Source organism: Aulonocara sp. 'chitande type north' Nkhata Bay, linkage group LG1, assembly GCF_057382095.1.
Source record: "Aulonocara sp. 'chitande type north' Nkhata Bay isolate Kocher_YH1m ecotype deep benthic linkage group LG1, A_spYH_male_GT1.1, whole genome shotgun sequence".
Taxonomy (NCBI): Eukaryota; Metazoa; Chordata; class Actinopteri; order Cichliformes; family Cichlidae; genus Aulonocara; species Aulonocara sp. 'chitande type north' Nkhata Bay.
Window position 1 is genome coordinate 27,581,155 of NC_141344.1, and position 26,014 is coordinate 27,607,168.

General features: G+C 40.7%; 2 protein-coding genes across 4 annotated transcripts; one reads left to right on the forward strand and one right to left on the reverse strand.

Moving 5' to 3' along the window:
• Positions 1-66: 66 nt before the first annotated feature.
• LOC147339232 (uncharacterized) lies at positions 67-25,319 on the reverse strand. 3 transcript variants are annotated; one of them, XM_086290916.1, is made up of 10 exons: positions 25,039-25,317; positions 21,549-21,935; positions 13,707-13,826; positions 9,182-9,238; positions 7,112-7,258; positions 6,830-6,997; positions 6,473-6,601; positions 5,770-6,115; positions 4,969-5,692; positions 67-3,638 (listed from the first exon to the last, which is right to left on the reverse strand). In XM_086290916.1, the coding sequence occupies exons 1-10, from the start codon at positions 25,082-25,084 to the stop codon at positions 3,603-3,605; spliced, it is 2,160 nt and encodes a 719-aa protein (XP_086147042.1). In that variant the 5' UTR covers positions 25,085-25,317; the 3' UTR covers positions 67-3,602. The 3 variants fall into 3 exon arrangements, with proteins under 3 accessions (XP_086147042.1, XP_086147058.1, XP_086147049.1); XM_086290932.1 differs by lacking the exon at positions 6,473-6,601 and having other exon boundaries at positions 25,039-25,319; XM_086290923.1 differs by lacking the exon at positions 9,182-9,238 and having other exon boundaries at positions 25,039-25,314.
• On the forward strand, positions 15,996-18,762 carry LOC147339233 (uncharacterized). The gene is made up of 2 exons (XM_086290958.1): positions 15,996-16,333; positions 16,715-18,762. The coding sequence occupies exon 2, from the start codon at positions 16,719-16,721 to the stop codon at positions 18,234-18,236; it is 1,518 nt and encodes a 505-aa protein (XP_086147084.1). The 5' UTR covers positions 15,996-16,333; positions 16,715-16,718; the 3' UTR covers positions 18,237-18,762.
• Positions 25,320-26,014: the final 695 nt, after the last annotated feature.

The window sequence follows — 26,014 nt, forward strand, 5'->3', positions numbered from 1 at the left end:
ATGAAGGGGAACATTTCATTCTTTGGCCCAGAGTAGTTCTACTGTTCAGTTCTTATTTATTTATTTGTACTGAACCTTTATGCAGCAATCACAGTGTTATGGGAACATTATGGTTCAGTGGTGGCAGTCTGTGGGCAGAAAGTCAAACTGCATCAAAAATATGTGGTACAACCAGTCAGTGGGCTAATCTTGCTTGTGCTGTTGTTGGTCCATCAGCCACCCATGGTGAAGAATGAAGTTATACAACAAGTGAAAAGTGTCTACAGCAGCCGCTGCTTGTACCCTTCATGTTCTATTTTTTTGGTCTTTGATGGTCTTTTTGTGCTTCATCTAGATTGAGCGATGTGCAGCTGGGATTTTGGAGGCCTCAACAGGAACATATCTGCAGTGGTTGAAAGCCCCTCTCTGTAGGCAAATACTAATGAAAACGGACACAAGTGTAATAGTGCAAACTAAGCATAATTCTACCTGTCTTGGATCTCCAAGGCTGCCCCTCCTTAAAAGCCACCTTTGTTTTGACTGGCTGCTCCTCACCTGCTAAACCTTCCCTTTGGAGGTGTGGCCAGATAACAGAAATCGCAACACACTGACGTCGGCTTGGCACGCAAACAAAAATAAACCCAAAAAAAGAAAGAAAAAGCTTCCAATTAAAGTATTTCTTATGCAGGATTATAGATTTGATGATGTGTTGATTAGTATGGAAACAAATAAATGGCTATTATTGGTTTGTTTACACAGACATGTTTTTAGATGGACAACATTTTATAATCTCAACGTTCTGGTTAAGGTTTAAAATATTTATCCACAAAAGTAAGTAGAAACTACAATTACACAGTAAAGGCAGTAAGGTCTGCATACCGACGCAACAGAAATACTAAGCAGCATGATAGAGAAACACCCTCATTCCACTGATGTCTCTGCAGTTTAAAACAAATAATCTGAACTTTCAATAAACCCTGGAGTTTTATTTCTGCGGACTTTATTTTGCTGCGTAGTCAAACACTGCTGGCCTTAATGTTTGCCACCCTGCAACTAGGCACTTTAGCAACCTATTGTCTGCAATTATAACAAATGTGGTATGTCGGCGACAAACAGGGACAATATCTGCGGCTTAGCTGGAAGACCCGATATGTGAGCGTCGAGCCAGCTGTGTAGTCAAGACTACAAGTCTGTGATTAAAACAATGAACAAAGATATGAGTCATACGCAATCACACATTGTCTCCTTAACAGAAAAATAAAGAGTCATCTCTCTCGCTCCTGCTAACTCCCGCACACAGAGTTGTCTGTACCAAACACAAGAGAAAACAAAGGGAGAATTTTTCCACCAACCATTAAAAAAACAATTACACAGATGTCACCAACATGGGAGCCATGAATTACTGGACAGTGTAATATTAGAACAAAATATTTGATATGACCGTTCCATAAAGCACGCTTAGTGTGTGGCTGCTGATAACACTGAGTTGGTTTAAGTGCTCACTCAACATTGATAAGCAATGGCTGAATTATGGTGAAATACAAACTTCATCTTATGTACGCACTTGAGTGCTTACACACACGAGATCATTTACAAATTTTAAACACAAACACACCACGTGCACAAAGAGTTCCGTACAAAAGTGTAGTACAAAAATCGTTCAAAGGCAAATTGCAGTTCAATACCTTTAAATGTTTACAGACAATACAAAATGTAACTTTTAGTTATAAATTGTAACATGTTTTTATTAGAGGAGGGAAAGCTCCACAAAGTAATGTTACTGTCGCATAATAATCTTGACCTATGATTAAATCTCTAAAACTAATATGGGGGGAATTTCCAATGGGATTCATATAGTGGAAAAAAAAGTTGTTGTTGTCGTTTTTCTTTGCGAGGGGAGGGGGTCATTAACGATTCCCTAATTTTTCACTAATTTCATACAGTTTCAGTTTGTCATGTACTGTTGTATATTAAAATATTTTGATGGGAATCATGTTTTAGCATGTATCATGTAAATATATACCCGTCATTAGTGATAATGTTACAAAACTGCACTGGGGTTAACTGCATCACCGCTGCTAATGCTACAGCAAATGTGGGTCATATTTGGGTCAGAGGTCAGTATAGGTTAGTCCACACCTTCATCACTTTAGTGCTGCGTCAGTGCAGCTTTATCAGTTATGACTGATTTTCAAAACCATTTCTTATTTCTCACCGTCAAAATATACTTTTGCTGTTTGGGAACAGATTATGAGGCCTCTTCTGGTGCTTCTACTTCTTTTCAGGGTGTTTCGTTCACACAGTGATGAAAAATCATTGTCTTTTTAATACAGTTTTTTTATCCAGACTTAACAGGTATTTTAAAATGTTTAAAATGCATAGATTTCTGTCATATTAGGTCATTTACAGATTATATGCAGACAGCTTAATGCTCACATTTGTAACCATCTACAAGAGGCCCATTCTGAGGTATCCTGTTGCTATAAACTTTTAATAATAGACATACGAAACTAAATCAATTCAGACGTTTCTAGCTGATACATGTTGCTACGTGGAATTAAACCTTATATTACAAACCTCATTTGTATAAGTGACTATATCAGTCGAAGTTACCACAAGTTACCATTCATTTGGAATTTATGTTAGATATTCTTCTCGTGTAGCTCTGCTTTGTTCCTCTCTAACTTCTGAGAACCTCCACTATGTCCACCATCTAATCACTAACTGTGCCTCTAAGTGATTTGGTGCTGAACAGTGTGTTTATCTCAGCTCTGATGAGAGGGAAGCTAAAGCGTTTAAAGAATTTGTTAGTCAGTATCACTTCTGCATTCGATCTACTACGGGGCAACTTGTTGACAGTCTTTAATTGTTTGTGTTGTTTCAGATTGCTGCTGCACATTGTCAGCACTGTCTTATTTCTCCTATTTTCATCCTTATTTTAAGTAGAAAAAGCTTTACCTCCTTTGGTCATTTTAGTTGTATTCAGATGATGGATCCACAATAGCTGTTGAGCTCTGACACATAAACACTGTCGTTTCATTAATGTCCACTGTCCCATAAAATAAATAAGCGTAAACATTTGGTAATACTGATTACTGCTGCAGAAGCTTTCTGACTAAGGTGCCTTAGTCCCTGAATATACTACAGAATGACACAGCGGTCCTTTACAACAACCATGCTGTCATACCGTTGTCATGCTACAGCAGTTCTTTTTCATTCACGTAACTCATCAGATGGAAATGAATGCATGCATTGTGCTGAAAGTGTAACGTAAATCTCTCTGCTTCAGAGCCTTTTCTGACAGGAACAAGGGGAGACCAACAGCACACTGCTCGCAGGAACGGTCCAGGTCATACTCCCTGCACGCATTAGCTCAGTCTTAGTCCACATAACACACAGCCAGTGACTTCACCATGACATCACAAGCAGCTGAGTAACAATCTCGGGTGCCTCTGCTGTCCTTGTCTTCACTCATCAGTACTGATTCAGCTCTCCCACAGTCTGCTGTCCTTGACGTTATCTTTATGAATCCAAGTTTGTCATCTTTTATCAGCTGACAAGCAGTTCCTGTAGTGCATCAAGGCTGCACAACGCTTTCAGTCTGTACTGAAGACTGAAGTCCATCAGACGATAAGGGAGTCTCGGCTGAGGAGAGTGCTCTGATGAGGACAAAAAAAAAGTGTAAATGATCAAAGCAACAACATAGCATATCTTATTGAACAGTGTGAGGCAGTAAAGAGAGAGTGGACATTAGCCAAACGTGGTTATTATGGTGAAGTGGAACCTGGGACAAAGTGCCTTCAACTCTTTTGTGAGATCACTTGAAGATTCGTTTCAAGACCTTACTTGAGGTCAAAACACTGACTCTTCTTAATCGATGTGTTTTGTAGAAGACGTCTTTGACACAATATAACATTTTGACCCAGGTTTGTGAGTAAGGAGACAACCAGTTATTATTGTTATAGTGGAGTTGGAGATAGAACAGAATCTTCTACCTAGTTTTCATTCTGGTAGCATCTGAACCTGACCTGCCAAAGGTACAACAATAACACTTACTACAGGCCTACAAACCTTTTTTCAACTCTTTCCCAGCCAGTTCCCTGAAGAAGACATTTTAATATGAGGTATTTTCAATTATAAAATACATTAGCTTTTGTGTATAATTCAACTAGAGCTTTCTTCAAGTTCAGGTCGCACGGAAACTTTGAGGCCTAAAAAGTTGCAAGTCCACATTAGCAATTTCTGCATATTTTAGATACTGTTGGCTTTATTTGAGGTGCAGAAATCGACCAGCCAGGGACCGGAGTCAGACAGTGTGTCTCATTTCAAATAGTTGGTAGCATACTCCCAGCCATATGCTATGAGCAGCCAAACTTTGCTAGCATGGGGTTGTGGCTATTAGCGAGTTCTTCATTGTGAGCGAAGACACAAAGTTTCCCAAAGTAAACCGTGGGGACAACCACCACGAAAACGTTTGTAACAACAAACCGAATGAGACACCCTCACTTTTACCAAGCTGAAAATGTTAAAGATGCTAACCAAAGATAAGCAGCTAAAGCTATAGCTATAGAATGAAGCTCTGCTTAGCTCTGCCCACTTTTTCTAGAAACTGAAAAGAACTTTAACCTAATCCGTAAAACCAGAATGATCAATTATTTCTTTATTTATAGAATGAAGTGGCTGCTGTGTTCGACTGCCCTTGTTAACGTGACACTTTGTCCTCAAACTATTGTACAGGATCTCTAAGCTCATGAGTTCCTCAACAGTTTTGTGGGCTCCTAGCCAAGTGCACGTTATTGGAAACACCCTCAAACAATGGGGAAATACAGCACTGGGTGTTTAGTGATTTGAAGCTAGCCTAGTGTTATCATTTTTCTAGTCTGTATTCATTAATTACACACCAGTACCAAGAAAATATATTGAATATATACTCTATACTTTAAATCCTTAAATTTGCATACAATCCCAGTAATTCACGATGTTACTCACCACTTTCCTGGACTTGTTTCTGGGATCTTCTCTGTGACTCGCTAAGGAATGAACGGGCGGCTGAGGGGAGTGAGTGTTTCCTGGTGACGACCTGTCAGTTCTTACTCGCTCTGTCTCCGTGTGAGGAGGCAGCAAATCTGCGTCGGGCCTGTTACTAGGTGAGCGACTGCAGTGCCGACTGGATTCCCCGCTGCTCTTTTTCAGGCTGCTCTTCGAGGGTGTGTCTGAATCTTCATCACCCCGGGCCCCAGTCCTCCCCTGGGTAACCCCTCGTAACTTAGCTTTACGCTCCAGCAGGCTGTTGAGGAAGGTAGCATCATAGTCCTTCTCTTGAGAAGAAGTTGAAGGTGGACCTGCTGTGGGAGGAGGTGGGACAGTGCGCTCCCTATCTGACGTGTCCCTCCTCTTTTTGGGTGAAGGTAGTGGGCTGATGTCATGTCTGTTTTTCTTGATCCGCCTGGGTTGCTCTTCGCGGTCGCTGATGTCCTCAACCTCATTTTCATTACTGTGATAATGCTGAGGTGGGGCAACTCGGTGAGAAGGGTATCGGCTGTACTCCAGATGCTCCATCTCATACTCTCGCTGTTCTTCGTCCCTCCTCTCTGCCCCTCTGCCTCCTCTCTGCTTGTAACAAGCAGCAAACTCCTCCAGCTCGTCCAGTGAGCCGGTTCGCCCTGCAGTTCGGTATGTTTTTCTTTGAAGATGTTCAGAGCGAGGGTTCCACCTGTAAAATACGACATGAGTTAAGTGTACGCCTGTATCTCTGCATAAGGCATTCTGTGTATTCAGACAGTCCTCCACCTGTTGTGGTTTTCCTCATTGTTGTGGTTTTGTTGCCGCTGATTCCGTCCGGGCCTGCGCGACTGAGACGAAGATGGAGGGTCATCGCTGTATCGGCGCGGAGGAAGAGGCTCGTCCCGTACGTGGCGAGGCTCTGGGTCAGGGTCATCATGATAATGGTGGGGAGATGGGGGATTATCGCGGTAACTCTGTGGCTCCGGACTGCGGTTTTCACGGTAGCGCTGAGGTTCAGGCTGAGTGTCGTGATCGGGGATGGCTGGCAGAGCGTTCTTCTGGATGTTGCGATATGTTTGGCGGAAGCCACTTTCTCCCTCATGGAGGGAGCTCAGTTCAGACAGGGCACAGGCTAGATAGAACAAAATTAATGAATTAATCAAATAAGTAACACCTGCCAAAAAATGAATTAAAAGCGCCCTTCTCCCAGAACAAGACCCTGCAGATGAAGAACATCAAGGTTTTAAAGAAGCTGCCTTAAGTGTGAAGTGAGAGTCATTAAAAAAAATACACTTTCAGGGAAGTAGGCATGCAAAACGGCAACTAGATAACATCCAGACTAGAGGAAATTCAGAAGGCAGATTTGCTGAGTGCAGGGAGTCATGCCAAGAGAAGACAAAAACAAATAAAAGACACTACCAAAGCTGCAGACAGCATCAGAACACTTTAGTAGTACAGTAAAGCCACAGAGCAGGTTTATGAGGCTTACACTGGTGGCTGGTGGACCTGGCAGGGTTGAAGTGAGCCAGCTGCTTCTCTACATACTGCAGCACCCTGAGAGAATCCTGATCCTGAGGTGAAGGCACGCGGTAGGGAACCCCTACAGCGTGCACGGGCACTGCAGATACACACTCGAGTCATCAGAAAGGGAACTTGGATGTGTGTTTTATTAGTTTGAGGACCATACTGGTGTTTTTCTACTTTACCATAAACTGAACAAATAACAAATAGTTTATCACAGGGACATTCGGGCTGACTACATTTCTTTTAACCTTTTTTTTCTAGCTCAAATGACAAAAAATATAGTTAACACATGGCAATCAGGTAATCACGAGTAAGTCCCCACCTGCTGTGAGTAGGGTCCCATCTGAGCCGGGGACTGAAGATATCTTGTCCACCAGAGAGGGAGGAGCAATTGGGACCATGGTCGGGACACCAGAGACGAAATACGGTGGGTAGGGAGGTGTCTGAGGTGAGGAGGTGGTTGTCTTTATACCTTTTCCTGCCTCATACACTTAAAGAAAAAAAGAAGAAGAAGGGAAAAAAAAGCAAAATATAATCTTGTTCAGACATGCGTCAGTTCTCCGAGCACAAACCTGTGCATTTCTGAGTGTGTGTTCATACTCACAGTGTCTGGGGCAGCAGCACGTGTCGGGGCAGCACCAGCAGCTGACGTAGCAGCAGCAGGAGTGAGGGCAACACTGACACCAACAAACTCCAATCAAGAGCAGGAATAACACACTGCCAAGTGCCACTGCCACCACAAACACCCACTCTGCAAGCACACACAGCACAAAATCCTGCACATAAATAAATACGTATGTCCTACTCAGCACACTGATACAGGATCAGGTTCATTTGATCATTCTGGAGCCATACTGTATTCTGAGAATGCCATGTGAAAAATAATGAGTAAAAACAAAACACAAAAAACCTTTAAAAATGAAAAAGTAGTGTAAAACAGTTCAAGCAGCCTGCTCATAAACACAATGGCCGTAAAATGTAACGCTGAGAGAAACTGAAGGCTAAAAATGTTATTATCAGCAGCAACCTTTATTCTTCATCTGTGTTTATATAATCTCTAAAGCAGGGGTGTCAAAAAAGGTAGGGACTAAAATTGGCTCAGCACAGGCTCCAATCCAGCCCCAGTGCATGGCTTTGGTAAATGTGAAAGAGAGCATACATATTGGACTTTCAACTGTTTTCTTAGCTCAGCTTTGGCTACATTCATACTTCACCAAAGTAACTAAGTAACAGAAAAACAATTAAATGACAGAAAGGGTTTTGTTTTTTTAGTATCTACTTACTTTGTATCTAGAAATGGCAGGGGAGGTTTGTTCGGTAAGACAAAAACATTTGTTGTGAATTAACAGAACTCTGTTTTATAATTACAGGACAGTCTGACCAGTGAGCTACCAGAAGATTCAGAACTTTTATTTTATTTAACACTTTTATTCATCACAACTGCAGGCCAAGGAGTCATGCTAACAGATTTATTTTAATCACTAAAGCAGCATTTCTCTATAAGGTAAAACACTGACATCTATGACTTTGTGTGTAGCCTGATTTAATTCTACCATTTTTTAATGTGATGTATTTCCTGTCAAAGCAGGAAAAAGGAAAAGTGAACTGGAGCGCGCTGGGACATCACAAAGGAACAAAAGGCTGGAAAGCTGCAAGTTTATGTCCCCTCGTAGATTTCGTAGATTTTCTTGCACTTATTAACCTTGTCGGGTTGTTTTTGGATAGGAAAATGGGAACAAATGACATCTTAGTTGGAATATGAGTTACAGGAAAAAGGAATGATTGTACAAACTGTTATTAAATACCACAGCTTTGGAGAGAAGGATAAAGTGAGTACAAGAGATAACCTACATGTATCTGTCTGGGGGGAAGGCAAAGGAAAGGGAAGGCGAGCGCAGATAAGGAAGTCTTTAACAATATAAAACTAAAGATGTTTTCTCTCATACAAACAAACTAAAGGACACCAGAAGAAAACACACACTCATGTGCAGGAAACCTGTTTTTGCTACAGGAAGGAAAAGGACAGTTTACTGAACGCTTGGCTGCTACCACCAAATTGCTTGTTATGTGATATCGTTTGGAACCGTAATGACTCCTTAACACACGCACAGATACACACACGCACACTGTGGGAGTCATCGTGGACAGCAAGTCATGCTGGGAGTTGCTTCCATACAATCTGCACATTTATACATTTATACAAAAGAATCCGATGCATCATAAAGCCCTCCTCTCCTTTAGATTACTGTGTTTTTGACTGGATATTATCCGAATGGTGTGGGAATACTTGCTGACCACAACCACAAATAACTTTAATGACCATAATAGCTGTTTTCCAGAGCAGCTCATCTTAGTGGGAGCAACGACCAGCTCATTACTTGATGGGTGTGGATGAGTCTCTGAGTTAAAAGAAGGTGAATCACCAGCACTTGCTGCATTATTAGATGTTGTGGGTGAAGAACAGGTTAGACCATTGACTGTAGAAAACAGTCACTGGGTTAGACAGTGTTACAGGCAATATTAGCACAGGAACCACTGAACATGGTGTAAAAAGTGATCTTTTTTTATTCTTAAACTCATCTACATAGTTCCTATATTCATAGTCTGAGCAGTCAGCAGTGTTAGTATGAATGAAAGAAAGCAGGTGCAGGGGGGGAATGCACTAAGCCCCTACCTGGCATTATCTTCAAATCAAAGTCTGGCAGGAGGTCTTCAGGAACACCTGAGAAACCTGGAGAGAGAGCACAGTGGACGAGAGGAGATTGGGAAAGAGAGAGGAGAAGCAATGGAGTTGATATAAACTGAAATGACTGATTCAAAGAAAGTTATTGCAGTAGCGGCATGCATGCATTAAAAGTGATTTAAGAGAAAGACAGAGCAAAATACGAAGAAGGAATGAAAATAGACAGATAAACAGCATGCATGAGAGGACATTGTGGTTTTTCACTGGAACAGGGGTGTCAAACATAAGGCCTAGGGGTCTGAATTGGTCTGGCAGAGACAACAATCCAGTCCACAAGACAACTTTCGAAAATAGGAAGGAAGATCCAAATCTTTTACTTTAAACTGTATTTTTAATGTTTTACAGCCTCTATTAGTGATATAAACTTTCCCCACGGCTTTTCATATCACACCAAAGTAGCAAAGATAAACAATTAAATGACAGAAAAGAGCTACCAGAGCTTTAACTTTGTTACACATCACCAGCATTTATTGTTACGGTGAAAAGCTGAGATTTACTATTAAAATGACATGTCTTTTTCTTAGATCTCAGGGATTAAATATGTAGTTAAACATCTTTACACTGACAGAAATGGAAGTTTTACTGATCTGACACACTTAAGATCAAAGTGGGCTGTATGTGGCCCTCGGCGTACAGTTTATGGTCCCTGCTCTAGAAACATTTCAAATCAACTGATTAGAAGATTGATTGTCTGACTGCTGAAAAAAAAACGAAAACAGACTGGAGTTTGAACGAGTCTCATCACTATAGCTGCCAAGTCAATGAGACTTTGTTTTTATAGAAGCCGACAAAAGTTACTAGAGAAAGGTCAAGTGTATCACGTAGCTTTTAGCTTCAAGAACTATAAATATCTTCATTCATAGTGTTGAAAGATGCACCTGAAATATTGAAGTATTTCCTGAAATGCCAAACTACTCCAACTATTCAGGTCAACCAAATGGTGAAGATTGGCTGTTGAGGTCGCTGCTACAGCAAAAAACACTAAAAATGTCATCTAAAATCTGAACTCCAGATGGCTCTTCTTTTACTGATTCCTATTTATACAGTTACTTTTCTTATGCTGTGTTTGTAACATTTTGGAAACAATTTACCTATTAAGCAAAAGTTTTCTTCCAGGAACTTAATAATTACATTAATCCCAGGCCAGCTTTATTAGCACTGTTTATTGGGGTGAAATAAAGACATACGTTAGATGCCTAACTGCACAATTTTACTCTTTATTTAATTTAATGTTTTCCACTAAAATGGCAGTGTGCTTGGTGATGCATGTTAAGGCTGATGTGTTGTCGATAATATTACATATAGAGTTTGTGCCTTTTGTCTTCCTCCCCTCACCCCCAACCAGTCACAGCAGATGGCTGCCTACCCTGAGCCTGGTCCCACTGGCGTTTTCTTCCTGTTAAAAGGGTTTTTTTTCTTCCCACTGTCGCCAAGTACTTGCTCATAAGGGGTCATTTGAGGTGGGTTTCTCTTCAATTTATTGTAGGGATCTTACAATGTAAAGCACCTTGACATGTCTATTGCTGTGATTTGGTGCTATACAAATAAAATTGAATTGCACTGAATCGATTTTAGATCATTTTAATCTGTCTAACCCTAAGTTTAGGGTTAGACAGATTAAAGTAAATGGTAAATGGCCTGCATTTGTATAGCGCTTTAGTCAGTCCCTAAGGACCCCAAAGCGCTTTACACTACATTCAGTCACTCAAAGTCATATCAAGATAAAAAATAAATACTAGTTTACTAGTTGTTTTTTAAATTTCTCAAATGTTCCTTAACACATTTTTAAAGAAGAAGTCAAACAAATGTCTGAATACAACATGTTACATGAGAGGAACTGTGTCACGAGCTGGTGCAGAAATGTGTGTGAATGTGTTTGGTTTGGGTGCGCAAGTGAAAAAGCCAGCATATGAGTGTGTGATACAAACAAGCACTGGTATTTTGCTGCTGAGTGTGTCATTCTGGCAAAGAGAGGAAAGGAGTGGTAAGTATAAAAAAACAGTTTGGAAAGGGTGCAAGCTGGACTACTTTGGCCTGATTCTAGCTGACAGTGCACATACCTTATTTAATATCTTTCTAGTAGGCTATACATGTTCTTTGCTGGATTTGAAAACAGAAAAAACCTATTAAGGTTATTGCATTTAAAAATGATGTCGACATTTATATCGCTTTACTTCAGACCGCTGCAATTTTTGTTTTTATCTGCTGCTGTCTTCTGTGATTCTCATGCTGTTGAAGCATAGCACTTGTCCAGCTTCTACTAAATCCTGAATTTGCCCGAAGACTGGTGATAAACCAAGGTTTTCTTTCAGATATGCAGGGATTGCATACTTGACCCTACATGCGATCCTGATAGGTGCCGTTTAACAAAGCCATATATACATCTCCTTCAGAGATTAAATGTATGGGGAAAATGAGACTATATGTTGGGGCTGTTTTCACACACTAAAACCAGACAATATTGAGCCCTTCCTTCCTGTAGGCTTATAGTCAGGGTTAAATCAAACTTGTCTGAACAGTTTCAAGAGATCAGTCTATCACACTAACCATGTATCTAGAATTTTCCATTAATATGTATAAACTAGATACAATAAAATAATTCAAATCTTTGCATTTTAGGCCATTAAATATGTATCAATAAGTATTAGGACCAGATTAAGAAAAATAAATATATTACTGATCATCTTTTCAATGTCCTCATACTGATCATCACACTGTGTTTATGAGGTAAAAGAGAAATTCTTTCCTTCCTTTTACTGAAACCAATTCTGAAGTACGATTTCACTAACTCAGCGGGTATAGCAACCGCAGCAGTTTGTCTTGAAACAACAACTGTAATCTTCACATCTCGACTTTTTTCTCAAAATAGATTTTCCTTTTTTTTTTTTCTAATGTGACCTAATACTCCATCGTAAATGTGCACTGTGAATTTCTTAGATGCTATTTTTGTAAATATCCAAATAGACTGTATATCTACCTTTCCTAACCCTCTCAGTTGCCTTTTATAGTCTATGGACTGATTTCTTTTTTAAGGATGGAGGCCGGACTTTGTGCAAAAATCCAACCATGTGACACTTATACTTTATACCGAGTGTCTCACCTCGTTCCTTCTCTGCTGCTCTTAAGCTGATAGCAGTTTTAAAATAGAGTTCACTAATCAGTGAAGTGGTTGATTCAAAGTACAACACAAATTCTTTAGAAAAAATGACAAAAGTAGTACTGGCATGGCTTTAGATAGTGGATTGCCAGCAACAACGTTAGTGAGCAAGCCGGCTGCGGGTATCAGAGAATTTATCTGTGTTAGCGGGTAAGCCAACACTAGTCAGAAAAGCCTGTATTATCTAATGAAACCTGTCTGGTCAAAATTTATCTGAAGGGGGAAAACTACAAATATCAACACAATATTTTAATTCAGATGTTAGCTAATGTTAGCTAACACGTCCTTGCCCAGTGATAACACCTGGAACTGAAAAATGAAACCAATATCAAAGTCCCAAAAGAGACCACATGAGAAACGTGGACTAGCAGAGCTTGACCAAAAGAGGGAAGTCTAGCTGACCCAGAAAAGCAGCAGAAAATTGTTGAATTATTTTCTCTCTGTGCATTTTGTATCAGAACCATATCGTTTCTGACTGTAAATTTAAAACCAGACTGTTCGGCTACAGGATTGAGCTCTCAAAGGCCCACATTAGCATCACCCTCATCTATTGTCTATCACTGTGCTCTGCCGACCCTCCTCCACATCATTAAATCTTCCCTGTCTTCTTTGCTGTGAACCCATTTGCTCAAAAGACAAAAGATGCCTTCAGCCATTCACTGTGGCCTCAACTGTTGTTATGGAGACACAAGAAGCGCTTCACATGCCATATTAGCTACACTAAAACCAGAAAATATAGCATTTAAGCACCATGGTGGATTTAGGGTCTATCACATCAGGGTGAAAACTCACAGTTATGGAACCTGTAACACAACTATGGAGTGGAATTCACTCTATCAAGAGGAAACTGTAAAAGCTTACTGCTGATTACCTCTGTGTATGTGTGAGTGTGTGTGAGAGAGACTGTGTCCTTTTGTGCATACACATAAGTCTTTGAGTGCCAGCCTAACAAAAGTTCAGCCTGAGTGTTTTAAGGCACCAAGAGCTACATAGCTTCTCAACAGTTTCTCTGGTAACATGTAAGTGAACAAAGACAAGTACACTGTTACTGTAACACAACACCTTACTGATACATTCAAAATACACACGTGTGCAGACACACAGTGACGCTGAAGGACTTAGTTTAAGTCTAACATTGTACAAATTTCTGTGAAATCAATGACTTTTAACACAGTGTTTCAGTTGATTTACAAGCTACATATATTTGCAGGTTACATCAATAATTATGACACTTCTTAGTTTTGACTGCAAGTTCTTATCTTTCATTTAAAAATTCCATGTAAATTACAAGCAACTCACCAAGAACCAAAAGCTCCACAGACGCTTCGTTCTGTCCCTCCAGATCATCAGATATGACCACTTTGCAGATGTATACTCCACTGTCTCCCCACTGGACCTCTCCTATCCTCAGGTCAGCCTCTGAATTGGGGGAGTTGAAAGAAAAACGAGTGTCTTACAATTTTTGGCACTCTGGAATCAAAATAATAATAATAATAATAATAAAAAAAAGCATGACTTTCAAAAGCACGTGAATGATGCATGGTTGGAATTATTACCCTGAATAAATCTTCCCTGTTTGTTTGCATTTCTACAAAGTTCAAAGACTCAGATACAAAGTACTACACACATTACACCGATAAAACATCTCATTGAATGCCACAAGCATTAATTAGGCTAACTGCCATTGTGGAAAAGCTTTCAATAAGATCTCAGAGCCTGGCAGCAGGTTTGTTTCTATTCAGCCACTTAATGGTCTCTTAGTGAAGTGGCCACTGATGTTGGGCAATAAGGCCGGTCTCACAGTCTGCGTAGCAAAGTAGTTCAGGGATATGTGTAGGCTAGTTAGGTTTTTCAGTATATTGTCTGTGAGCTCAGGATAATGTATGAAGTTATTTGTTTTTATGTTTCCATGACTGTGAAAGGATTCAGAAAAATGTCATTTAGCATATTTGAAAATCCCTGACACATTAAAAGAGCAAAATACAGTTAGGATTTAAAGGTCCAAGCTAATCGTCTACACTCACTAGCCACGTTATTTTGTAGAACTGTTAAACTTCTTGTTACAAAACTAAGAAATCAGCCAATAACACGGCAGCAGCTCAGTGCATTTAGGTATGAAGACAACTCAGTGGGAAAGAAAGGTGATTTAATGTTTCGATGCATGTTCAATCATCCAGGTAAGGAAATCCCAAAAAGTGGATTCTGTTCATTTGGACGTAGCGTATTCAGTTGAACGGTAAGATTGGAAAAAGATTGCTTATTGTCAATTTCTCTACCACATTCAGATGGTAGCAATCACAATTTGGCATAAACAACACTGCTGCATGGCTGCATCCTGCATTGCATCAACAGTAGAATAGAATAGAATAGAATTCAACTTTATTGTCATTGTACATGTCACAGGTGCAAGGCAACGAAATGCAGTTTGCATCCATCCAGAAGCTTTAGCCATACTATAGATATATCACAAATATATATTAGCAATAATATAGGTATACAGATATCTATAATACTGTATATATAGATATATTACAGTACAGGTTGGTGGTAATGGTATAATGATATGGGGATGTTTTCTTGGCACACTTTGGGCCCCTCAGTACCACCCAAGCATTATTTAAACCCCACAGCCAACATGAGTATTGCTGCTGACCATTTATGACTACAATGTACCCATCTTCTGATGGCTGTTTCCCACAGGATGATGTACCTGTACCAGGATGTCAACAAGCTCAAATATATAATAAGTGGTTTCTTAAACATGACAATGGCCTCCACAGTCACCAGATCTCAATTCAGTGGAATGGGAGATGTTTCTAGAAACCTGCTGAATCTATGCCACAAAGAATTAAGGCAAAGTGGGTCCAACCCAGCACAGCAAGGTGTACCTAATAAAAAAAACAGTGATTGTATGTTACATATAGAAATCTAGTGATAAAAGGAACATGTCATTGTCCATTGTCACAGTTGAGGAAAATCACGGAGCTTAGCTAGAACACCAAATAAGAGGGTGGGTTTGGTGTAAGATGTAATATGATGGTGATATGATGTAAAGAGGGAGAGCCATGTGCATAAACATGACTAGCTTGCAGACTTTGCTCCATTTGGCTCAGGAGTCAAAATAAAAGACAATGTTGGTCCAATGATTCTATTGTGAGGAGGTTGACATATAAATACAGACAGGAAATGGGTTGTATAATTCACTTCCTTTTCCTGCTAACTGAGGAAGGGGAGGAGAGACAAGCTGCCACCAGTCTGGAATACAATCTACTTTTACTACTTAATACTACTTTTTTTCATTTAAAACTACATCTCCTTTTCTTTTCTTTTAATTCTTGCTGTCTTCAGAGTATGTTATAATTTCCTTTAGACTGTGTGCGCCAAATGTACACAGAGCCAAATGTACGCCATTTAGTTAGCAGAACACCCCCTACCCAGTCCATGCTGGCACAGACTCCAACCTCCCTGGGACCCTGAATAGGATTACATGGGAATGGATGACTGGGCGTCTCCAAAGTAGGGTTGCAAAATTCCCGGAATTTTCAAAGATGGAATCTTTCCATGGGAATTAACGGGAATTAACGGGAATTTATGGGAATAAACGGGAATTAACGGGAATTTATGGGAATAAAGTGGGAATTTTCAAAATTGAAGGTTGGCTCTTCTTAGGGAACTTAAATATAGTTGAGGAAAGTATATTTTAGCATAATATTGACAAAAACAAACAAATGCAATTCAAATACACTTGAATATCCATGCCATTCCTTAATCACATGTACAGAGCACAAGCTTGCTGCATGGCTATTGAGACCACCTACTGGCACTGTGCATGCCTCCATCACATGTACACATGGACCACACTTTTGAGCCTGAAGGACAAAGAGTATTAAAGGCACACATTTGAGCCTGTGGACTTAACAAGTGAGGTAAGTTTTGATGATATTATGGGAAAATATATTCATTAAATGTTTAAATTGTGAATATCACATAAAATGTATTAATCTGGTAGATAGCAATCTGATAAGATGCTAAATAAAATGCTAGCATCTGATAAGATGCTAAATAAAATGCTAGCATCTGTTAGATGCTAAATAAAATGCTAGCATCTGTTAGATGCTAAATAAGCCATAGCTAGTATAACATAAAGAAGATGCTAGCTTCCTCATTTGGTTGTTTTGTTTTGAAGATCATTCCAGTTGTTTAGCTAGCCTTACTATTTATATCTGTTTATTATCATATTGCAATTGTATTATTACGATCTCTTGCATTGCATTAGCATTTTTACAAGCTCTTGTTTTATTTTACAGAAAAATGCCACGTGCGCTATCTGATGTGTGGAGACATTTTACACCAGCTAATGTACAAGGGAAATCTGTATATATGTGTAAGTATTGTGATAAGACGTACGTGAAGAATGCCACAAAAATGCAGCAGCACATTGCAAAGTGCAAAAAAATTCCTCAAGGCCCAACACATGCAGCAGCCAGGAATTCCACTCAAGGGGAAAATGAATCTGTTTCAGCTGTATCAGAGTCAGATACCCACTCATCAGCTCCTGGTCCCTCTGGCATCAGAGGATTCTTTGATTTTATGGATGACACTAGCCAGAAAAACGCAGATGAGTGTTTCGCTCGTGCAATCTATGCAACTGGCTCACCCCTGATGCTGACATCCAATGTGTACTGGAAGAGATTTTTGAATGTTCTCCGACCAGCATACATTCCCCCAACCAGACATGCATTGTCTACTCATCTACTGGATGAAGAGTTCAGTCGAGTTCAAGCAAAGGTGAAACAGACCATTGACCAAGCTGACTGTATTTCAGTCATCTCTGATGGATGGTCCAATATCAGGGGACAAGGAATTATTAACTACATAATCACCACTCCTCAGCCTGTGTTCTACAAGAGTGTAGACACAAAGGAAAACAGACACACAGGCCAATACATTGCAGATGAGCTAAAAGTGATCATCAATGACCTTGGACCAGATAAGGTTTTTGCACTGGTCACTGACAATGCAGCCAACATGAAGGTTGCCTGGGCACATGTGGAGGAGACCTACCCTCATATAACTACTATTGGCTGTGCAGCCCATACACTAAACCTTCTCCTAAAAGACATAATGGCACTAAAAACAATGGACACTCTGAATAAGAGAGTGAAGCAAGTTCTGAAATATGTTAAAGGCAAACAAGTAACTTCCGCTACATTTCTGTCAAAGCAAAAGGAAAAGAACAAGAGTACTACACTGAAGCTTCCCAGCATAACGCGATGGGGTGGTGTTGTTATCATGTTTGACAGCCTTCTGGAGGGAAAGGAGTCTCTGCAAGAGATGGCCATATCCCAGTCTGTAGGCATCGACAGTGACATCAAGAAGGTCATCTTGGATGATGTGTTCTGGGAAAGAGTATCTAGCAGTCAGAAAATCCTCAAACCTATTGCAGCAGCAATAGCGAAGATAGAGGGGGATGGTGCCATCTTGTCAGATGTCCAGTGCCTTTTTGCAGAACTCAAAGAAGAAATCCAGACAATTCTGCCCACTTCCCTACTACTGAAAGCAGAGGAAACGGCTGTGGTCAAGTCATTGGAACAGCGGAGGGAGTTCTGCATGAAGCCAGTGCATGCAGCAGCATACATGCTGGACCCCAAATATGACAAGGGCATACTTTCCGGGGAAGAGATCAACGGTGCCTATGCGGTCATTACAGCCATGTCTGACCACCTGGGTCTCGATAAAGGCAAAGTTCTAGGCAGTTTGGCAAGGGGATGGAATATGGCAGTCATGCCAGCACATATCTGCAGCCACCTGGTGGAAGGGACTATGTGAATCTGAGGCCCTTGCACCTGTAGCCTCCATCCTCCTCCAAATCCCACCATCATCAGCCGCCTCCGAGCGCAACTGGTCACTGTTTGGGAACACCCACACAAAGGTTCGCAACAGGCTCACAAATGTGAGAGTGGAAAAGCTGGTCGGCATTCGGGCAAACCTACGGCTCTTTGAGCCTGACACAGAGCCATCCTCAACAAAGCTGGAAAGTGACACTGAAGAGGAAGACTCAGAGTTGGATGCTGAGGAAGTGGACATGTTGTTGGATGATGATGAGGTCCAGGAAGAGTCTATTGACTGAGCAAAAATGAGAAAAGAGGATTGCTTGAAGGAAGATTTGAATGTTTAATGGGACGTTTTGGAGGATAAGTGGCATTTTTCATTTAACCTTTTGAATGGGACTTTGTGGAGATTTTTGGACAGGGGGCATTTTTGAATGAGCGGGGTTAGGGGATGGTAATATTGAACTCAACATTTCTGTTTTTATTCATCCATGAAACAAGTTATTGAAACGTGTTCTATTCTACTGTACTTACAAATAAATCTGTTTAATTAAATATCTGTTGAAAACATTTTGCATGGAGGTTTTCTTATGATTTCTGTTTATATTTATGCTTGGAAATAATATATTCCCAGTTAGTTCTCCTAAATTCCCATTAATTTCCATAATTCCCATTATTTCCATGGACAGTTTCCAATATGGAATATTTCCAAAATTCCCAAGCTTAACTTACCATGGAAATTTACCGGAAACTTTTCGGAAATTTACCGGAAATTTTCCGCCCCTTTGCAACCCTACTCCAAAGGCAACAAGGTTGAAATTTTTCACTTTTTTTGCCCATTTACAACACTGACCTGTTTCGTTATAGGAGGTGGAGTGGGGACAGAAAGAGGCAAGAAGAGAAGAAGAGAACTCAAAGAGCCTTACACTGAGAGAAGTGACTGTTGGTAGGGTGGGATGTCCAGTGATCAAGAGAGTGAAACTAAAAGCGGGACATTGAGGTACATCAGAGGGAGGAGTCAGAGGTCAGAGTGAATAAGTGAACAGCGTGAAAACCATTTCTTTTGTCTGTAGCCCTGGCTCGTGAAGAGAAGGCCAGTTCTTCAAGAAGCTTCATAAATCTGAGGCTGGCACACAAGACTACCTCTCTGTATTCAACAAGAACACACACATACAGGCACACACAACTACACACAATCCTGTATACACGGCGTTCAGATATTTATATATATGTATTTTACATCTCTGCTGATCTCTGAAAAGATGGTTTTGAAAAAGTATTCACACTCAGAACAACTGAAAGTGTTAAAAAGTATGCCGATTTTAGCAACAGGTTAATAGACTCCACATGTTGCAGCATCTGACTTGTTCCTTTTGGATATTTAGGTATTAAGGAATCTGAGAGAAAGGTGAGCCTGTGCCCAAGCTGTGGGTTTTATGAACCTTGCCAGGCTTGGCAAAACAAGAAAGAAGAACATAAGACTGAATCAATGCACTGAGGGAAATCTGTGATGCTGAAAATATCGTTCTGACATTATTTTACCTTTGCAGCCCTTGCCAATTGCAAGCAAGCGTGCTGTAATTCCTTTTATAATGCTGGTGAGCTCAATTTCAGCCTGTTATGCCACAAAAAAGTGCTGCTGTATGACCTACAGTACAGTGGGGCAAAAAAGTATTTAGTCAGCCACCGATTGTGCAAGTTCCCCCACTTAAAATGATGACAGAGGTCAGTAATTTGCACCAGAGGTACACTTCAACTGTGAGAGACAGAATGTGAAAAAAAAAATCCATGAATCCACATGGTAGGATTTGTAAAGAATTTATTCGTAAATTAGGGTGGAAAATAAGTATTTGGTCACCTCAAACAAGGAAAATCTCTGGCTCTCACAGACCTGTAACGTCTTCGGTAAGAAGCTTTTCTGTCCCCCACTCGTTACCTGTATGAATGGCACCTGTTTGAACTCATCATCTGTATAAAAGACACCTGTCCACAGCCTCAAACAGTCAGACTCCAAACTCCGCCATGGCCAAGACCAAAGAGCTTTCGAAGGACACCAGGAAAAGTATTGTAGACCTGCACCAGACTGGGAAGAGTGAATCTACAATAGGCAAGCAGCTTGGTGTGAAAAAAATCAACTGTGGGAGCAATCATCAGAAAATGGAAGACATACAAGACCACTGATAATCTCCCTCGATCTGGGGCTCCACGCAAGATCTCATCCCGTGGGGTCAAAATGATCATGAGAACGGTGAGCAAAGATCCCAGAACCACACGGGGGGACCTGGTGAATGACCTGCAGAGAGCTGGGACCAGAGTAACAAAGGTCACCATCAGTAACACACTACAACGGCAGGGAATCAAATCCCGCAGTGCCAGACGTGTTCCGCTGCTGAAGCCAGTGCATGTCCAGGCCCGTCTGAAGTTTGCCAGAGAGCACATGGATGATACAGCAGAGGATTGGGAGAATGTCATGTGGTCAGATGAAACCAAAGTAGAACTTTTTGGTATAAACTCAACTCGTCGTGTTTGGAGGAAGAAGAATACTGAGTTGCATCCCAAGAACACCATACCTACTGTGAAGCATGGGGGTGGAAACATCATGCTATGGGGCTGTTTTTCTGCCAAGGGGACAGGACGACTGATCCGTGTTAAGGACAGAATGAATGGGGCCATGTATCGTGAGATTTTGGGCCAAAACCTCCTTCCATCAGTGAGAACTTTGAAGATGAAACGAGGCTGGGTCTTCCAACATGACAATGATCCAAAACACACCGCCCGGGCAACAAAGGAGTGGCTCCGTAAGAAGCATTTGAAAGTCCTGGAGTGGCCTAGCCAGTCTCCAGACCTCAACCCCATAGAAAATCTGTGGCGGGAGTTGAAAGTCCGTGCTCCTCGGCGACAGCCCCAAAACATCACTGCTCTCAAGAGGATCTGCATGGAGGAATGGGCCAAAATACCAGCTACTGTGTGTGCAAACCTGGTAAAGACCTATAGTAAACGTTTGACCTCTGTTATTGCCAACAAAGGTTATGTTACAAAGTATTGAGTTGTATTTTTGTTATTGACCAAATACTTATTTTCCACCCTGATTTACGAATAAATTCTTTACAAATCCTACCATGTGGATTCATGGATTTGTTTTTCACATTCTGTCTCTCACAGTTGAAGTGTTCCTCTGGTGCAAATTACTGACCTCTGTCATCATTTTAGGTGGGGGAACTTGCACAATCGGTGGCTGACTAAATACTTTTTTGCCCCACTGTATCTTAGAAAATAAAACACAACCATAGGTAGTGCCACAGACGCTTACTGTTAATGATGGAGATGTCTCTGTTCTTGTAGTACTCTGACAATGTGACTGAGGAACCAGAGATGGAAGCCACAGTTCGGACGGTCCGACTGTTGTCAGAGCAGTCGAGGTAGCTGGCTGTCATCCCCTTCTCGTACCCTCTGCTGATTCCTCCCGTTCCGCTTGTCAGCCCTCCTCCACCCAGACCTCCGCCCAAGTTGTCGGGAAAGTTAAATGAATCCCTGGTGCGGTCGCGACAGTACGACTTGTAGACCCACTGCACCACGGCGGTTTGGTAGGACACGGTGGTGTACTGGCACGGCAGAACCACTGACTGGAACAGCACAGCATACTTCTTCTCGTCTCTCACAAACACTTGGACGCCGGAGCTGGATGGAGGGAAGACACCTGTGGGAGAAGATGATGAAGGCTTAGTAAAGTGTGAGAGATGTTCTTCAAAACAATCCATTGACAGCTCTCTGCAGAGCAGCTCCCGGTTTGGATTCAGAAGGAAGACGCTCCCTCTGCTTTTAAGATTAGACTGAAACCTTTCCTTTGTGGTTAAGCTTACAGTTAGGCTGTAATGCGGGAATTCACGTGAGACCACTAAGCACTTCTTCTTCACTCACCTCGTTTCACTCCCCCAGTGTGCTACTACAATGTTGTTACATTTTGTCCAATTTACTCTGTCAGCCATGGCAAATGGAACCCTGAGCCTGGGTCTGCTAGAGGATTCTTCTGTTAAAAGATAGTTTTTCCTCCTCACTATTTTAGGAACACCACTGCAGACAGCAACACAATGATTCAGATACTGAATAGAGCCCTGAAGAGACACCTGCTCCTGTTTGCAGAGTTTAAAAATATCTGAAAAACATGCTACCAGAGGATGGTGAATGACGTCATCTAGATATACCAGCAGACTTAAAAGAATTCCCAAGAATTCTTTCCTCCTTTAGCTGTAATGAAATGAAGCAGCGTGTGTGTTGGTTTGAGTTGCTTCAGCTCAGTGAAATCTGACTCTGAGCTGGCCTGATGTTGCTGTGGGGCATCTGAAGCTGTGCTACTCAGGGTCACATGATGAAGGTGGGCCTGGGATCGACAGTCCACTAACAACATTACACAGGAGAGGTAGTCATGTGAAATAAAACACACACACACGCCCAAGAACATATGTGCGCATTTGTGTATATGTGTCAAGCCAAGCTGTGGGAGGACTGGAACAGCGAAGAAGGGCAGAGGTAGGAATGAAGAGGGAGGGGACTTGGCTTAATCAAGACCCGGCCCTTTTATTTTCATTCTGTTACTGAGAATGAAGCACGCCCACTCCTGAGGGAGAGAGCTGAGTGAATTTATCCAAAATGCAACAAGCTACAGCAAGGGCAAGCACGGTGTTGTGTTTACTAGCAGTGTAACAACTGCAACAGAAACACTACACAAATGTTCATATTATACCAGAGTTCCAACATACCCACATATATCTTTTGAAGCTCAATTAAAGCATACCACCCTTGTGAAAGCTGTTGTGTGTAAAGATCGCTCAGTTTGGAAGAGAATACAACAGAATAATCTATTAGTACTGCACAAAGTTTTAGGCAGGTGTGAAAAAATGCTGTAAACAAAGAATGCTTTCAGAAATATACATTTTTGTTCATTGGCCCCAAATGTATTCTGCAGCAGGACAACGACCTCAAACATTCAGCCAAAGTCATTAAGAACTATCTTCAGCGTCAAGAAGAACAAGAAGTGCTGGAAATGATGGTATGGCCCCTTCAGAGCCCTGATCTCAACACCATTGAGTGTGTCTGGGATTACATGAAGAGACAGAAGGATGTCTCTTCGTGTATCTGCATCCACAGAAGATCTGTGGTTAGTCCAAAATGTTTGGAGCAACCTACCAGCCAAGTTCCTTCAAAAACTGTGTGCAAGTGTACGTAGAACTGATGCTGTTTTATAGGCAAAGGGAGGTCACACCAAATATTGATTTGATTTATCTACTGTGGTTTTGGAGAACTTTGAGATTTCTAATGTTAAACAATGGCTTAGTACAATTTATTTACATTATTTTCATTACTTTACATTATTTAGTACAACAGGAACAATTAGTCAGCTGACTGATATGGACTTTTTTGGATTCAGAAGTTCAGCATGCTGCAAAATGCTTGGGGACCACTTGGTTAGCTGATCAACCAAAAATCAAATGACACATTATTTACATGTATTTACCATTAATTCAATTATGCGAAAGATATTCTGGTTTATCAGATTTAAAATGATTATTTTCTTTGTTTTAAATACCTGTACACTGAATATTTGAAGTTGTCCTCTAATTTATTTTTATTATTAGTATCATCAGCTCATATTTTCAGGTAAAAGTCTTAGGTTTTTAAATAAATGAAGCAATGAATTGACTCAAACTAAAGTCTGCTGAAACATAAATTCCTCAGGTGGGAACCTCACTCTGATTTCTAAGAACTGGAGCCCAAAAACAAACAAACCCACAAGTCAGCTCTTTCCGGGATCACAGACTGTGGGGTCATCCTGGCTTTATTAAGTTTTCAGAGCCTTTCTTGTTCCAGATGAGAAAATAAAAGTCAGAGGAGGGGCTCTGTGTTTTGGATATTAGTACTGAGGAGATGGGAGTGGCTAGCAAATGTTTTGTCCTGCTGTCGGTCAAACGTGTTGCCTTCATGTGAAAAGAATCGGATGAAAACATGTGGCACTTAAAAATCTGTAAATCTGCTTCTTAAATGATTTGCCATTACTCTTTCAGAGCTGTTCTCCAGTCATAGTCAATAATGTTGGTACCCCTAATTAATATAATTAATATATATGTCGGTTTGATTAAAGATAGCACTTTAAAAAAACAACTTTAAAGCACATAACATGTACTTATAGCTGGCAGCTCCAGTGTGTCTATATAGCACTATAAATTTCATAAACATGTTACATAAACTGTAACAAAGAATGTAGGTGTTTTATGGAATATTCCACACACTCCTGATTACAGTCACTTTGCATGGATCAGGACATAAATAAAAATGATGAACTGCAGTTTTCTAGTTTTACTTGTCATTTGTAAACATTTTTACTTGTTGTTTGTTTTTTTAAGTATTGTAGGGATTTCTCTGTCTCTAATTTAGACCCAGTAAACGTGTCTGATGTTAGACCTCCTAATCCACAGCCTCCTTTAAAGCTTCTGGTCGGATCATTCACACATGACTGAAGCCCACAAACAGTCGACTGCAGCTCAGCTAGCTCAGCGGACCTACAAGCATTAAAACCCAAGTTAAAGGTTAACTGATGTGACTATTAACGTGAGGGGAAATGTTTGCATCTAAATGCTTAATTCTCCCCCCACTACATAGAGTCATTATCCCACAAAGTAGGCAGGGCACCTTACTTATCCACAAAGACTACGTTACCGTTACTCCAATCTCAGTTAAACAACCTGTTGCAGCGCTGTACACGCACGGGAATCACATTGGAATTTTTTAATGCTCCTCTTTCTTACCTGCCAGAAAAACAGTAACAATCCAGCACTCATGGGAGGACAACATATTCCAAATCTTGGAGTTGAATTTCGTAACTGTTTTCTGACCAGTGCCGTCTTCTCTTCGCCTCCTTCTTGCCCCTGATCCGTATCCAGGCTCCAGTTAACTGGCACTTAACGGGACGGCGTCTCCACAAAAGCGGAACCTCCGGCAAGTTTATCAAAATAAGACGACTTCCGGAAACTGCTTTCGAAAAATAAAAACCCAGTTAAGCCAACATTTTTCGGTAGTGTATTTATTTTAGTTTACTCAGGGTGTCATGGAGAGCATTCTATATGACTATATAAATACAAATTTACATTACATTAAATAAATGATAACTTTAGACAAGATTTTCAGTTCATTATACATTTATTCACCGACTGCAGACGAAGTTCCAAACTCCACTCAGTATTTAGGTTATGTAAAAATAATAATAAATATTCAAAATATTCAGTAGTAACCACCTTTTTCAAAATATATTATTCTGGTGTTGTATTGTAATCACTCAATATTTTTAATATCTAATATCCTGTAACAGTTTTATATTGTGAGATTTTGAAGTAAAACGTGTTGAGATAAAAAAAAAAAAAAAAAAAGCAGATCACCTCCATGGCTTCTCAGATGTTACTGAGGGAAGATTTTCACCACTGACCGATTGTAATTTTATTCTGAAGTTCAAATGTTGCCATATTCACTATCAGCTGTGCAGCTTTACACAGGCTCCCAGTTCCTTCCAGCGTCTGCAACAATGGATGGCGGCAGTGAAGTCTTAACCACGGTGAGTAAAATAAAATTAAAGTTGCTGTTGAAAATATGTCACCCTTTCCCACCCTTAGTTAAAAGCTCAGTAATCACTTTAATGATAACAACGGAAGTGCAGGTTATTTTGGTTATCAGCTGATGAACACAGCTTTTTGGGAGGTTCTACGTTGCCATCTAGTGTTTAGAAATCAA